The sequence below is a fragment of the Mesoplodon mirus genome (assembly GCF_964341445.2).
Source record: "Mesoplodon mirus genome assembly, chromosome: X".
Taxonomy (NCBI): Eukaryota; Metazoa; Chordata; class Mammalia; order Artiodactyla; family Ziphiidae; genus Mesoplodon; species Mesoplodon mirus.
In genome coordinates, this window is record NC_138981.1 from 28,834,606 (window position 1) to 28,848,717 (window position 14,112).

At 49.0% G+C, this 14,112-nt stretch overlaps 1 protein-coding gene across 1 annotated transcript; it reads left to right on the forward strand.

Annotated features, from left to right (window-relative positions):
* Positions 1–8,446: 8,446 nt before the first annotated feature.
* LOC309796872 (melanoma-associated antigen B1-like) lies at positions 8,447–9,702 on the forward strand. Its single transcript, XM_082610284.1, has one exon. The coding sequence runs from the start codon at positions 8,650–8,652 to the stop codon at positions 9,691–9,693; it is 1,044 nt and encodes a 347-aa protein (XP_082466410.1). The 5' UTR covers positions 8,447–8,649; the 3' UTR covers positions 9,694–9,702.
* The last annotated feature ends 4,410 nt before the right edge of the window (positions 9,703–14,112 follow it).

Genomic DNA, 14,112 nt, shown 5'->3' on the forward strand with positions numbered 1-14,112 from the left:
CTTGCTCTCCTTGGGTTCCTGGGGAGACTGTATTCCCAGTCCACTTGTAATTAGGAAGGGTGACCTCCAGACCAAGGCACGAGGGAGTCAGTATGGCACCTCTGTGCTTTCTCTTCCATTCAGCAGCAAACATAGAGAGCCCGTGTTGAGGTGTGGAGCCGTGTGCCGTACATAGCCTGGATCTCGGAGTCATCTGTTAGCAGTGAGCCTCTGCCAACCTTCATCAGATTTTATGTGCACAAGAAACAAACTTTTGTGGTGTTAAGTCATTCAGATATCAGGTTTTCTCTGTTGCATCAGTTAGCAGTTACTGAATCCGAGTGATACACAGCTACTGTTTCTACTATTAGGCTCATTTAAATATTTTAATGACAGAGCGAATCATAGCATATATATTCTTCTTATAAAAACTTCTTAAACACATAAATCACAATCTCCCCCCTTACAACATTGCTCGAAAATTCAGTCCCCTTTTCAAAAGTAACCACAATTAACTGTATGGTGTGTGTCATTCTAAAGGTGATTTGAGGCTTCTTTGTACATAGATGTGCTACAAAAATATGTTGAATTTTTAACACACAGGGGCAACAGTGTACATATTGTTCTGTGACTTGCTCTTGTAAGTTAATGGAAGTGAATGCGAGATCTTTCTGTGACAGCACTTATAAGACCCTTTTTTTTTTTCTTGGTACGTGGGTCTCTCACTTTTGTGGCCTCTCCCGTTGCGGAGCACAGGCTCCGGACGCACAGGCTCAGTGGCCATGGCTCACGGGCCCAGCCGCTCCGTGGCATGTGGGATCTTCCCGGACCAGGGCACGAACCCGTGTCCCCTGCATCGGCGGGCGGACTCCCAACCACTGCGCCACCAGGGAAGTCCCCCCACCTCACTTTTTAAACCTGTCATCACCATTAGAAAGGGTCCCAGCCAGCCCTCTGGTCCAAAGCTACAGCGTGAAGTAGAGCCCCTCAGCCGACCTGTAGATCTGTGAGAAGAAACAGTTGTTGTGTTAGGATGCTAAGTTTTGTGGCTCTTCATTAGGCAGTGGATGTAAACTAATAAGTACATGAAGGGCTAGCAGTTCATATTTTAATTTTTTATGTTCTGTGTCTTCCACAGGGAGCACCTCCTATTCCTAAAAATATTTTTAAGGTTAAGAAAAATAAACTTCAAAAGGCATGGGAAATTCCAATTACAGACCTTAGGGAAGCCTTTAAAAAGGGAAAAATAAGCAAATAATTTACAAAAGAAGAGTGAAATGACGCATGAGTATTTCTCCTCCAGAATGAAAACAAAAAGATTACCTATAGACTCTTCTCTCTCCAGATGGTGGATTGATAAAGAGAAATTTTATATCAGAGGATAAATTCCTGATAGTTCATGAGTTTCAACATAGTTCTGGAGCGTGTTTATCTCACACCATCTAGGAAGGCAGTATGTAGTACGTCAGAGCGTGAGATTCTGGAAGCAGACACCTGGTCTTTCAATCCCAGCGCTACCATTTACTAGTTGTGTAACCTTGGGTAAATTCTGTAACCTCTTTGTGCCTCTTTGCTTATCTGTAAAATTGTGATGATGATAATACCTAACTATAAGATTATGTTGAGAATTAAGTGTAGGGCATTCAGCACAGTGCCCACGAATTCATAAGCATTATATATTTGTGTTAACTATTATTTTATTATCAAAGCATTTTGCTGAGTTTTCATTGAAGAATTAATTGACATTTAATACAGGAAGAATATGGGCCCTATAGATAAACTTAACACTTAAAAACTACAATGTAGAAATAATAACCTTCTGAGAGGGAATCTGTCACATCTGTAGTCCCTAAAGCACTATAGGATGATTTCCATTAATATTAATTAGGTCAATAAAAAGTATTAATGTTGAAATACAAGCCATGGTTATCAGCAAAATTTATTAGCCTTAATACTTCACTCCCCATTTGTATAGGATAAATGAGGTAATTCAAAAGAGAGAGATTTTCTTTTTTATCATTAGTAAATAGCTAAGCAGTGAAGAACTGAGGAACTCGGCTTTGACCACATCTTGGACTAAGTGAGATTTAAGGGCTGTTTGGTATCCAAGGATACCTCTTAATGTAATTTCTATAAATCTGAGAAGAAAAGAGATTGTGATGATCTCACTTGAGAGTAATATGTGGAAGAAGGACTGGAATACATTGGAAATGCTGCCTAATCAAAGCATTGTTTTCATGTGCATTTTATAGTTTCTAAGTGATTTTTTAGCTTAATGATTTCTAGCTGGAACATTTTATGTCATAATTACCAGTCTCAGCAGAGATTTCATTTTTATTTATAGAAATATTTGGAATCTATGATCAGATGTGTGCATTTAGGCCAGTTGGACTTCCTTTATTTTACAACAATGTACTTTTGGAATTTGGTATTCTCCGTTTTCAAGTATAATGCATATATATCTGGCACAGCTTCCTGCTTGACTCTATTGTTGTGCCTTATGTAAAATGACATTTAGTTTGCTTCTCGTTGATTAGAATCAATAACATAAGTCATAATTATGTCCTGGAATAATATGCATTTCTAGTCTGGCTGCACTGTAGGTGGTGGGATATGGCCTGGGAAGCTAATCATCCTTTATCATTTCTTTCCACTTGGGAAAGGGCACCCAGAACGCTAAACAATCCCCTTCATAACTAAATATATAGGATAAAGTTGTTTATAAATCGGGGTCTCTTGTACTAAGGCGAAATATTGAGACCACTGTTTTTGCAAAACCTAAATGGAGAACGAAGGCAAAGATAATTGAATCAGAATTTGTATCATCACCTCAAGATTTCAAGCCAAACTACAAGGCTAGTACACTGTAATGTGTATATGTGTTGTGATGTCAATTTCCAATTCAAGTTAAGGCTACATTTTATTGATCTGATGAGCACATTTGTTAGCTAAAGCCAAAAGACAATGCAGGTTCCCTGTCAGACTGTTACGATTGAGAAACCCCCTAAATTGTTTGGACTTATTGGCTTCATTATTCCACATTTGGGAATCCATGGAAGGGTCTCTTTTCTGGAACACTGATGCATATGAGACTGTTGTGACTGTTCTCTCCTTTGCAAAATATTCTACTGCCTTGGCTTCTGTATTAGTCAAGATAAGCTAGGTTAGGTTAGAGTGTCAAATTAATCCTGAAATCTCAGCGTTTTACCACAACAAAGGTTTATTTCTCAACCACACTACATGTTCAATGGGTATGGGGGAGGGAGGGGCATTTGGGGGTTTTCTCTGGGGATTACCTATTCATTGAGGCAGGGGAGAGTGGACAGCGAGTCTCTAAAGGGCTCTTCTCTGATTCAGCCAAACCCATCACTTCCTCTCCCATTTCATTGGCTGAAACCAGTCATAAATCCTCCGTTAGCCTCAAGGGGTCTGAAGAATGGAGCTTTCCATGTGCCTAAGAAGAAGGAATATAGAATTGGATTTGGTGAGCATAGCACTGTCTTCTACAGTGTTTAAGACACTGCCCTGTCCTGGTTCTTCTACGTCTCAATCTGTTTTTTCTCCGTCTCCTCAGTGGACTTCTTTTCCGTCACCCCTTGGGGAACTGGTGCTCCCCAAGTTACCATATCCGGTCCACTATTTTTTTCCTCCCCACAACTATCCCCAGGTAACTTCATCCACTCCTCCAGTTCTAACTGCAAACTATCTGCTGCTAACTTCCAGATCTATTATCCCAAGCCCTGACCTACCCACAAAGCTTTAAACATAAATCCAACTATGACTGATTCAAGGATATCTCAAACTCAGTGTGAAAAAATATAAACACATGATTTTTTTCCAAACCTCATTCGTCCTCTTCCTGTATTCTTTGTCCCAGTTAGTGGCAGCGTCATATTTCCAAGTCTAGATTCCTCCTATCATTCCCACCTCTTAGTTTTGTACGCCATAAGGTGGCATTACATGTAGATGGACTACATTAGCTAAGAGCTAGGCTGTGCTGCACAGCTGTTTAGTCAATTATCAGTCTAGATGTCCACTGTGAAGGTATTTTTCACATGCGATTAATAGTTAAATCTGTAGGCTTTGAGTAAAGCAGATGACCACCCGTAGTGTGACTGGGCCTCATGCAATCAGTTGAGGGCCCCAAGAACAAGAACTGAGGTTTCCTGAAGGAATTCAGCCTCAAGACTGCAACACAGGGGCTTCCCTGGTGGTCCAGTGGCTAAGACTCCGTGCTCCCAATTCCGGGGGCCCCGGTTCGATCCCTGGTCAGGAAACTAGATCCCATATGCATGCTGCAACTAAGAGTTCCCATGCCACGACTAAAGATCCCGCATGCCACAACGAGGACCCGGCACAGCCAAAATAAATATATAAATATTAAAAAAAAAAAAAAAAGACTGCAACACAGAAATCCTGCCTGAGTTTCTAGTATGCCTGCCCTGCTCTACAGACCTTGGACTCAAGACTGTAACATCTGAGTTTCTAACCTACTGGCTTGCTCTATGAATTTCAGCACCCTGACTTCCCCCCGCTAGGGCCTTGGGGAGGTGAGGGCTTGGTTCGGAGGCTGGAGGACCCGGGACCATAGAGGGAGGGGTCCCGGGCTCTGATAGGCGGCACCGGCAGGACGCAGGGACGCTGACCCCTGAACAGTGGGCGTCCCGCAGAGTCCCGCCCCTGCCGTCAGCCCTCGGAGACCCCACGCAGGGCCGGATGCGGCTCCCCCCGACTTCCGCTTTGGAAGCGAGGAGCCTGACCGTTAGCCGCGGCGTTGGGTTGTTCGGCCGAGCGTGGGTTTTGAGGACGCGTCCGGAGCCACGGTGAGGACCTGAATGTAGCCTGAAGGGACCTTCCCTACCCCTCCCCCCATAACAAAGGTGACCCCCCGCCTCCCGCCCCTGCCTGCCATCAGCAGCGTGAGACCCTGATGTGACCTATATGCCAGAGGAGTCCTGTTGGAGTTGCCGTGTGGAGGGCCTCAGGGAGTGGAGGAGGGCCTTTGTCTAGAGGGGGCGGCTTCTTAGGCAAAGGGTGTAGTCTTGTCCCCAGCAGGTGAAAAGTGGGACCTTCCGAGCTAACGAGGGTCCCTCCTTCCGAAAGACGTGACTGCACGGAGCCCCCTCCCGCCTTCCCTCGTGCGATGCTCTAGAGTAATTCAGGCTGAGAGAAGCCCTCATTCCTGCCTGGGGTGGGAAGTGGGGTTGGGGGCTAGGGGACGTTCGGGTAGAGAAAGGCCTTTATGCAAAGGGGGCAGGACTTCCCTGTTGGTCCAGTGGTTAAGACTCCTCGCTTCCACTGCAGGGGGCGCACCTTCGATCCCTGGTGGGGGAACTAAGATCCCACAGGCCACACGGTGCGGCCAAAAAGAAAGGGCGGGGGCATGGACCTAGAGGGTGTTATGTACGCTAAGTGAAATAAGTCAGACCGAGAAAAACAAATACCGTATGATTTCACTTATATGTGGAAGCTGAAAAACAAGACAAATGAACAAACAACAGAAGAGAAACAGTTATAGATAACAGAGAACAAACGTGGTTGGGGGGAGGAGAGAAATTAGGTGAGGACAATTAAGGGGTACAAACGACCAGTTACAAAGTCAATGCGTAATGGGTGTGAAATGTAAAAAAACAGGTAGTTGGGTGGATGGATGGATGGATGGATAGATAGATAGATAAGGCCACCCCATTAAGCTTAGGGAGGAGACTTGGCCCTAAAAGAAGCAGAGGTAGGACCATCCGTGCCAGTAAGCAGACCTCTCGTGAAAACAGGGAACTGCACAAATCAGCAGCCCTGCTCTCAGATCTGGGAGTCCCCAGATAAGGTAGCCGGGACGTGGAGCCCCCGACTTGTCTTCTAGCTACTCAAGGAGGTGAGAGCTTCGGTCTGAGGCATGCAGATTCGTGTCAGTGGAGGGAGGAATCCCAAACCCTACCCGGACTGGACGCCAGAGTCCTGAATGAGGACTGAGGGAGCCACCAACTCCAGAACAGTGGGGTCGGAGAGTCCCACCCTTGCTGTTAGCAGGCATAGCCGAGCCCCAGATCAGCTTTGGCGGAATGAGGCTCAGTCTGAGTGTAAGCTCGGGTCCCAGGAAGATGAGGACCTTTTCTGACAGTCACGGGCTCACGTCAGCAGAGGGCAAAGTCTCAGGCAGGGTGCAGAGTCAAGGTGAAGCTCCTGAGTGAGGAAATGGAGACTGCTCCTTACACAGTGGAGAGAGCTGCCTCTAATGCCGCCCCTGCCGTTAGCCCCGGGAGGCCAGGGCAGAGCTGGCAGGCTCAGGTGCGCCCTAACCTCTGCCTGTGGGGTCTGAGGGAGATGAGGGCCTTGGTTTAAGGGCTGGCTGCCCGGTTCAGCAGAAGAAGAGGAGTCCCAGGCCATGATCGATGTCAAGGCACAAATTCTATGTGAGGAATGAGACAACCGACTCCCCCAGAACGGAGGAGACCACACACAGTGCCACCTCTGCCTTCGCCCTGGGAAGCCAGGTTTCGAGCTCTCAGGCTGAATTGCCCTCTCAGTTCCTCCAAGGGTGGTCTCAGGGACGTCAGGGTTTGGGTCTAATGAGAGAGGCCTCATTCAACCTAGGGAAGGAGCCTGGTTCCTAACAAGAGTCAGGGTGGTAACACCGAGTGAAGATGAGGGAACCCCACCCAGAAAGAAGTGAACCACATAGAATCTCATCCCTACTCTCAGACGTGGGAGGGAGACTCAGGCCTGGTGACCTGATGAATATCACTCCCTTTTTCCCGGACCATGGCAGGGAGGTGAGGAAGCTCGTGGATGGGAGTATGGGCTGAGCTCAGCAGCCGGAGGATTTCCCGGTAATGCCAGGAACCAAGGAGAGGACCCTGAGAATTGAGGGGACCACCTACGCCACAATAGTGAGGGCCACAGAATCTCTGCCTGCCTGTCAGCATTGCAAGTCCACACACCGTTGTAGCTAGAGAGACAAGAAAATTTTCTTTCTAGTGGGTCTCGGGGAGTTGGGGGCCTTAGTACGAGGGGATAGACTTCAAGTCAAGACACAGAGGATGTCCAAGTCCTGCTGTGCGTCAGGGTGAGGACACTGAGGGATGATGTAGATGAACACCCACCCAAAGCAGTGGGGGCCCACAAACTCCCACCCCCCTCGGCCCTGGGAAACCCCAGGTAGAGGTAGCCTGATGTGTCACCCCTCACTTCCAGCCCCAGGGAGCCAGGCAGATGTGGGCCTTGATCTGAGGCCCGAAGACTGAGGTGAGCTGAGGGAGGAGAGTAGATGCCGTCAGAGTGAGGGCGAAAGAGGCCAACGACGCCGGAACAGTGGGGTCCCGCGGGGTCCAGCCCCTGCTACCAACCCAGGGAGGGCATGGACGGGGGTGAATGGAAGGGGCCCACCCTTTCTTTCATCTTGGGGATCTCAGGAAGGTGAGAATCTTCAGGTAATGCAGGCGAACTCAGATCAGCGGAGGGAGGATTTCCGGGGTTTGCCAGGACTCACGGAGAAGATGCTGAGGACTGTGGGGAACTCCACCGCATGCCAGCGGGGACCCCACAGAGTCCCTCTGCATTGTCGTTCCGAGGCGCCCCCGGGCACAGATGTCAGGCAGAAGTGCCCATCCGTTCCCCAGTCGGAACTCACAGGGAAGTAAGCATCTTGGTGTGACGGGTCAGCAGAGGGAGGAACCGTAGACCCTCCCCTGAGTGAGAAATGGGGACCGTGAGGGAGGAGCCCGCGTTATAGGGCCTCGGCGTGCCTGCTGCAGCTTCAGCCTCTGGACACTAGGGACGCTGTGGCCGGGTAAGGCCATCCTCACTTCCACTGTTCGGTCTCAGGGAGCTGTGGGCCTTACTGTGAGGAAATGTCCTCAGGTCCCCCAGATCCTCCCAGGAGACCCAGTGGGGACCGTGCATGACGACTGAAGGTAGCACACCCCCCTTCCACCGAATCAAAGGAATAATAGAGAGTCCTGCCCAGGCCTCTGCTCAGCCCTTGAAGGCCCAGAGCATGGTTGTCAGGCGGAGGCTCCTCATTTCTTTGTATCATTTCTAAGGGAGATGAGGTCCTTCGTCTGAAGGTGCCACTCCAGGGGCAGAAGGGGCACAGGGGCACAGGGGGGCTGTGGGGGGTCCCAGACCCTTGGTATCGACAAGATGAGGACGCTGAATGGTTGAGGACCAACGAGTTCAGGACAGAGCAGGCCCCACAGCACTGTCAGCGCTGTGCACCCCGACAGTGTCCATGACTCAGTTCCTTCTCGTGGGCCCCAGGGAGCTTTGAGGTGTCACCTTCAGAGCAGCACAGGGAAGAGGCCCCGGCCCTACCAAGAGTCCATGTGACAGTCCTGTTTGTGAACGAAAGGGACCGTTGGAACCCAGAGAGGGCCTACCCTACCAGGATCTGTGGTCACCGCCGTCAGCCACAGGCAGGGCTGGCAGGCTGTAGCCTGAGGCTCACTCACTGTCGCTTCTCACGCTGGGTTCTCAGGGGACAGGCTGAGCAAGAAGGAGGGCCCAGTGGTTCCTAGAGCAGTGCCCTCAAGGGAACGTGCGGAGCGGCCTTCTTCAAGTCAGGGTGGTACCTCCCTGCTGAAGGTGCTCACACCCTCTCACCTTCCCTCCTCCAGGTTCCAGCATCACCTGCTCTCCTGGCCACTCCCCCGCTTGCTGTCCCTGCCCATAGTCATGCCTCGGGGGCAGAAGAGTAAGCTGCGTGCCCGTGAGAAGCGCCGCCAGGCCCGGAGGGAGACCCAGAATCTCGGGGGTGCTCAGGCCACTGCAGCAGAGATAGACGAGTCGCCCTCGTCCCCCGCTTCTGTTTCTCAGGGTACTCCCCCGAGCTCCCCTGCTGCTGGCACTCGCCAGGAGCCACAGGGAGCCCCAGCCACTAGCTCTCGTGCTGCAGGGGTTTCAGGCCCAGGATCTGATGTACGTGCCAAGGGCCGGGTTGAGGCAAGGAAAAATTCCTCCCGGGCCTCAACCTCCGGTGAGAGCTCTCAGAGAGATCCTCTAACCAAGCAGGTGGGAATGTTGATAGATTTCCTGCTGGAGAAGTATACAGTGAAAGAGCCCATTATAAAGGCAGACATGCTGAAGCTTGTGAACAAAAGGTACAAGGGGAAGTTCCCTGAGATCCTCAGGAGAGCTGCTGAGCGCGTTCAGCGGCTCTTTGGTCTTGACTTGAAGGAAGTCAAGCCGAGTGGTGACTCCTATACCCTTGTCAGCCAGCTAGATGTCAGCGATGATGGCAGTCGGAGCAGTGGCAGGCGGTTTCCGAAGAGTGCGCTCCTGTTGCCTCTCCTGGGTGTGATCTTCTGGAAAGGCAACCGCGCCTCTGAGGAGGACATCTGGGCATTCCTGAGTAAATTGGGTGTTTATGATGGAAGGTGGCACTTAATCTTTGGGGACCCCAGGAAGCTTATCACAGAAGATCTGGTGCAGGAAAAGTACCTGGTGTATCGTCAGGTGCACCACAGCGATCCCCCGCGCTATGAGTTCCTGTGGGGCCGGAGAGCCCGCGCTGAAACCAGCAAGATGAAAGTCCTGGAGTTTGTGGCCAAGCTCACTGATATGGCCCCCAGTGCCTTTCCAGTCCATTATGAAGAGGCTTTGAGAGATGAGGAAGGGAGAGCCCGAGCCAGAGCTGTAGCCACGGCTCATACTCTTGTCAAGGCCAGTGCGCGTTCCCAGTCATGTCTTGCAGCTCCTCCAACCCTTAGTGAGGTCTGAGGCAGCTTCTTCACTTTGTGTTTGACCAACGCTGCCAACCTTTTAAGTAGTGAGAGGCTAAGCTTGGGCTGGGAAGATCATAATATATATCTTCTTTGTGTTCCTGTTTTACACTAGTATCTTTCAAATGTTTCTTTTACTAGAATGTCTCTTTAGATTCAGAATCCAAGTTTATAAATGACATGGATCACATATTTGTTGTTGTTTATCAGGTGTAAGCGTAAGAGTTTTGGTACTGTGTAGTACGATTTGAAAACTCCTTGCATCTTTCTGGGGGTCTGGAATGAGAGAATATGGCTTTGGAATAGGAATTTTCTTGGAAATGTGAAAGAATGCTGTGGTTTTAAAATGGATGAAAACAAAGTAAAGTTTAGTCAAATTTTGGTTTGTCTTATTCACCTTTGTCTTTCTCTTTGTAAAATTCAAAGATAATACACCTAGATGTCCTTAGCTTATTCAAGAATGCCAAGAAAATTAAATAGTAATAAATTACATTTCTCACTCAGTGCCTTATTGATTCCCATCTGTAATGGAGCATCTGCTCTTTGGAAGGTTCTGTGCTGGTAGTGATGATGCTAAGGTAAAAATGACCCTGCACCTGCCTGTAGATGTGTAGCGTATAAGAGCAGCTATTATATAAGGAAGGTGGTGTGATGAAAAACGCAGCGAGGCTGGTGGGGAGAGAGTCCAGATGAGAGCAGTGAAGTATAAATTCCCTCAGCCAGAAAGTTTGAGGTTTGGTATTTTGCAAATCCCTCCTTGTGAGGTAATTTTAAGTTGGCTGCATGGTGGGCTAGATGAGGCTGTGATAATGGTGAGCAGGGGCCAGACCCTCAGGTGGTGGGCCACAGAGTTGAGAGGCTAAGCCTGAAATGAGAAAGTGCCCTGAACAGTTACTTTGGGATTGTGAGTAAAGCAGAGAGAATCTCGGGCTTCCCTGGTGGCGCAGTGGTTGAGAGTCCACCTGCCGATGCAGGGGACATGGGTTCGTGCCCCGGTCCGGGAGGATCCCACATGCCGCGGAGCGGCTGGGCCCGTGAGCCATGGCCGCTGAGCCTGCGCGTCCGGAGCCTGTGCTCCGCAACGGGAGAGGCCACAGCAGTGAGGCCTGCGTACTGCAAAAAAATAAAAAAAGAGAGAGAATCTCCACCTGGAGAAAGCATAGAATGGGTCCAGTGCTTTTGACCCGGTGCAGGTGAACACAGTGCACAAACAAACCAGGTGTTTTATGCATATTGTCTCCACTGTGGTGGGATGCTGAGAAGCCCCTGTGCTGGTACTCTGTGCCCTGGGCTGCAGGAGCCCCAGCCCGCTCCATTAATTAGTTATCGGGTTTTTCTAATTGGAGTTTAATTGCTTTACAGTGTTGTGTTAGTTTCCGCTGTGCAACGAAGTGAATCAGCTACACGTATACATATATCACCTCCGTGCTGGACTTCCCCCCACCCATCTAGGTGGTCTCAGAGCACCAAGCTGAGCTCCCTGTGCTGTACAGCAGGTTCCCGCTGGCTATCTGTTTGACACAGGGTAGTGTATATAGGTCAATCCAAATCTCCCAATTCATCCCACTCCCCCTTCCCCCGTGTCCATATGTCCGTTCTGTATGTCTGCGTCTCTGTTCCTGCCCTGCAGAGAGGTTCAACTGTACCATTTATCTAGATTCCATATATATGCGTTAATATACGATATTTGTTTGTCTTGAGTGTAATCTGGCAGAACTCCTAAATGGGCCCAGATTTTGGTGGTGATGAAATACGTGAAAATCGGGGGGGGTGGGGGTGGGGGTGGGGGAGGCAGGGGAATTACTGGCCCTTGACACAAATTCTATAAGGTTTGATTTGCATCCTGGTGAAACCCCTGCCTCCACAAAAGAAACAACATGTTCTCTGGTAGGGAAGATGTACTCAGGGTTACTTGCTAAGGAGCACTTTGGTTAATTCAGCTTTCTTTGTCCTAGAGGACCGCATAGTCTCTGACATCTCCTGGGTAAAATGAAAAATTCCTAGAGATGAGGGTATCTCTAGGATAGAGAAGACCAGTTTCTTCTGGTATGAAAATAAGCATCATAAAAACTGCCATGCATGAAAGACCCAAACATTGCCAGCCACTGTGCCAGGTGCTTTACATATATCACATATGTTCCGACAGTTCTATAAGATGAGGCTTATCAAACCCACTTGGCAGACCAAGAACTTGCAGTCCTCTCCAGACTGGTAAAGTGACAGAACCGGGAGTACAGCCTGGTCTGAATTCCTCCAGAGCCCATACTGTTCCGCTCCTCCCAGCCTGAGGCAGCCCTTCTGTCTCTTAATTCATTTCTCTTCTCACTGCTCCATGGTGTCTCTCGGGCAATAAGAAAGAGGAACTTGTAGCCAAAATATTAAAAGCAGGCCTAAAGAAGGAAGGTGAAAATGAGAATCAGACACAATTTGGGGATTGTCTGTGGGCTTCGTTTACCTAGGATCCTCCTGCCCCTCGCCCCAGGGTTCCCTGAGAGCTGATTGCCCCGGTCCCGGCACGTGTGTCCAGTCCCAGCACTTTGCGGCATTACAGCGCCCTTCCCCTGGGTCTTCCCCAGTGTGCCCTCGTGTCCAGACTGGAACCTGACCTGCTGGCCAGCTCTTCTCGGCATCTTCCTCTGGAGGCTGCACTCAGCTCCCGGAGGGACAGACAACCCATATCCCCTGCCCTGCCCCGACTCGGAGCATCCCGACTCCCTGCTGATCCCGTTCCTCACCGTGGACCCCTGGGACAGCAGCTGCCCTTTCCATGTAACTGTTCACTTCAGACAGTGACGTTTACACACCTCCCCATCCCCACTGGGTGCCTCCACCACATTCTCAGTGTTTTCAAACCTGCTGGTGACTAGACTCTGATTTGGTATGGACTCTACAGGGCCTTGGCTTACAACCCCAAGGCTAGGGAGGCTGTTTTTGAAACAACGTGATATTTGCAGTAGGATTTTAATGAAATGTCTTCTTTGAATCTGGCCACTGAATCCATACACTGAGTGAACTTAATTAAGTCGTCCAAAACCAAAGCCTTCTTCCTAAGTGGTAAAGGAGGAGGGACCAAGGAAATCACTGTGTAAACAAACATCTACTGAGGCTGAATTCCTAAAAACCCATGTTGGAGTCCTTCTTGGAGGTGGAAAATGGTTCTTTGGCAGACATGCTAGCTTTGAATGAAAAGGAGAAATAATTCACCATCCTCCCAGTAATTCTTGTCTGTATCTGTCCCAGGGAAGATGCTGTTTGTTCAATAAGCTTCATGGCACCTGTTCGGGTGTTCAGGTATGTTCAGTCAGGTGGTGGGTAGCTATGATTTTGACCATGCAACCAAAAGTTAGGAGAAAATTCCCAGCCTACTGAGATTACACAGGTGATTGCAATTGGCAATGCAGAAAGGTACTGGTGAACGCCCTCTCTGCTGAGATTTACAGGGTACTTTTGGAAATTAGATGTAATCCTATATTTGAAAACATGTCTTACATAGTATGCACAAGAAAAAATTGGTGAATTTCAAGGTAAATTTGGCCTTCTCAGAAACTCCTCCAAGAAACTAAGAGGGTTGTTGTCAGAACCAATTGCAATAGTTGCTCTTTATTGAGCACATACTATGCACCAGTTTATGGGAGACTGCAAACCTCATCCACATCCTGTCTTGCTCTCCTTGGGTTCCTGGGGAGACTGTATTCCCAGTCCACTTGTAATTAGGAAGCGTGACCTCCAGACCAAGGCACGAGGGAGTCAGTATGGCACCTCTGTGCTTTCTCTTCCATTCAGCAGCAAACATAGAGAGCCCGTGTTGAGGTGTGGAGCCGTGTGCCGTAAATAGCCCGGATCTCAGAGTCATCTGTTAGCAGTGAGCCTCTGCCAACCTTCATCAGATTTTATGTGCACAAGAAACAAACTTTTGTAGTGTTAAGTCATTCAGATATCAGGTTTTCTCTGTTGCATCAGTTAGCAGTTACTGAATCCGAGTGATACACAACTACTATTTCTACTATTAGGCTCATTTAAATATTTTAATGACAGAGCGAATCATAGCATATATATTCTTCTTATAAAAACTTCTTAAACGGCTTCCCTGGTGGCGCAGTGGTTGAGAGTCTGCCTGCCGATGCAGGCGAAACGGGTTCGTGCCCCTGTCCGGGAAGATCCCACATGCCGTGGAGTGGCTAAGCCCGTGAGACATGGCCGCTGAGCCTGCGCATCCGGAGCCTGTGCTCCGCAACAGGAGAGGCCACAACAGTGAGAGGCCCGCGTACCGTAAAAAAAAAAACAAAAAAAAACCAAAAAAAAACAAAAAAAAACTTCTTACACACATAAATCACAATCTCCCCCCTTACAACATTGCTCGAAAATTCATCCCCCTTTTCAAAAGTAACCACAATTAACCGTCTGGTGTGTGTCATTC

Excerpts from the sequence above, each read along its gene's own strand:
- LOC309796872 (XM_082610284.1), top strand. The coding sequence starts at position 8,650 with ATGCCTCGGGGGCAGAAGAGTAAGCTGCGTGCCCGTGAGAAGCGCCGC.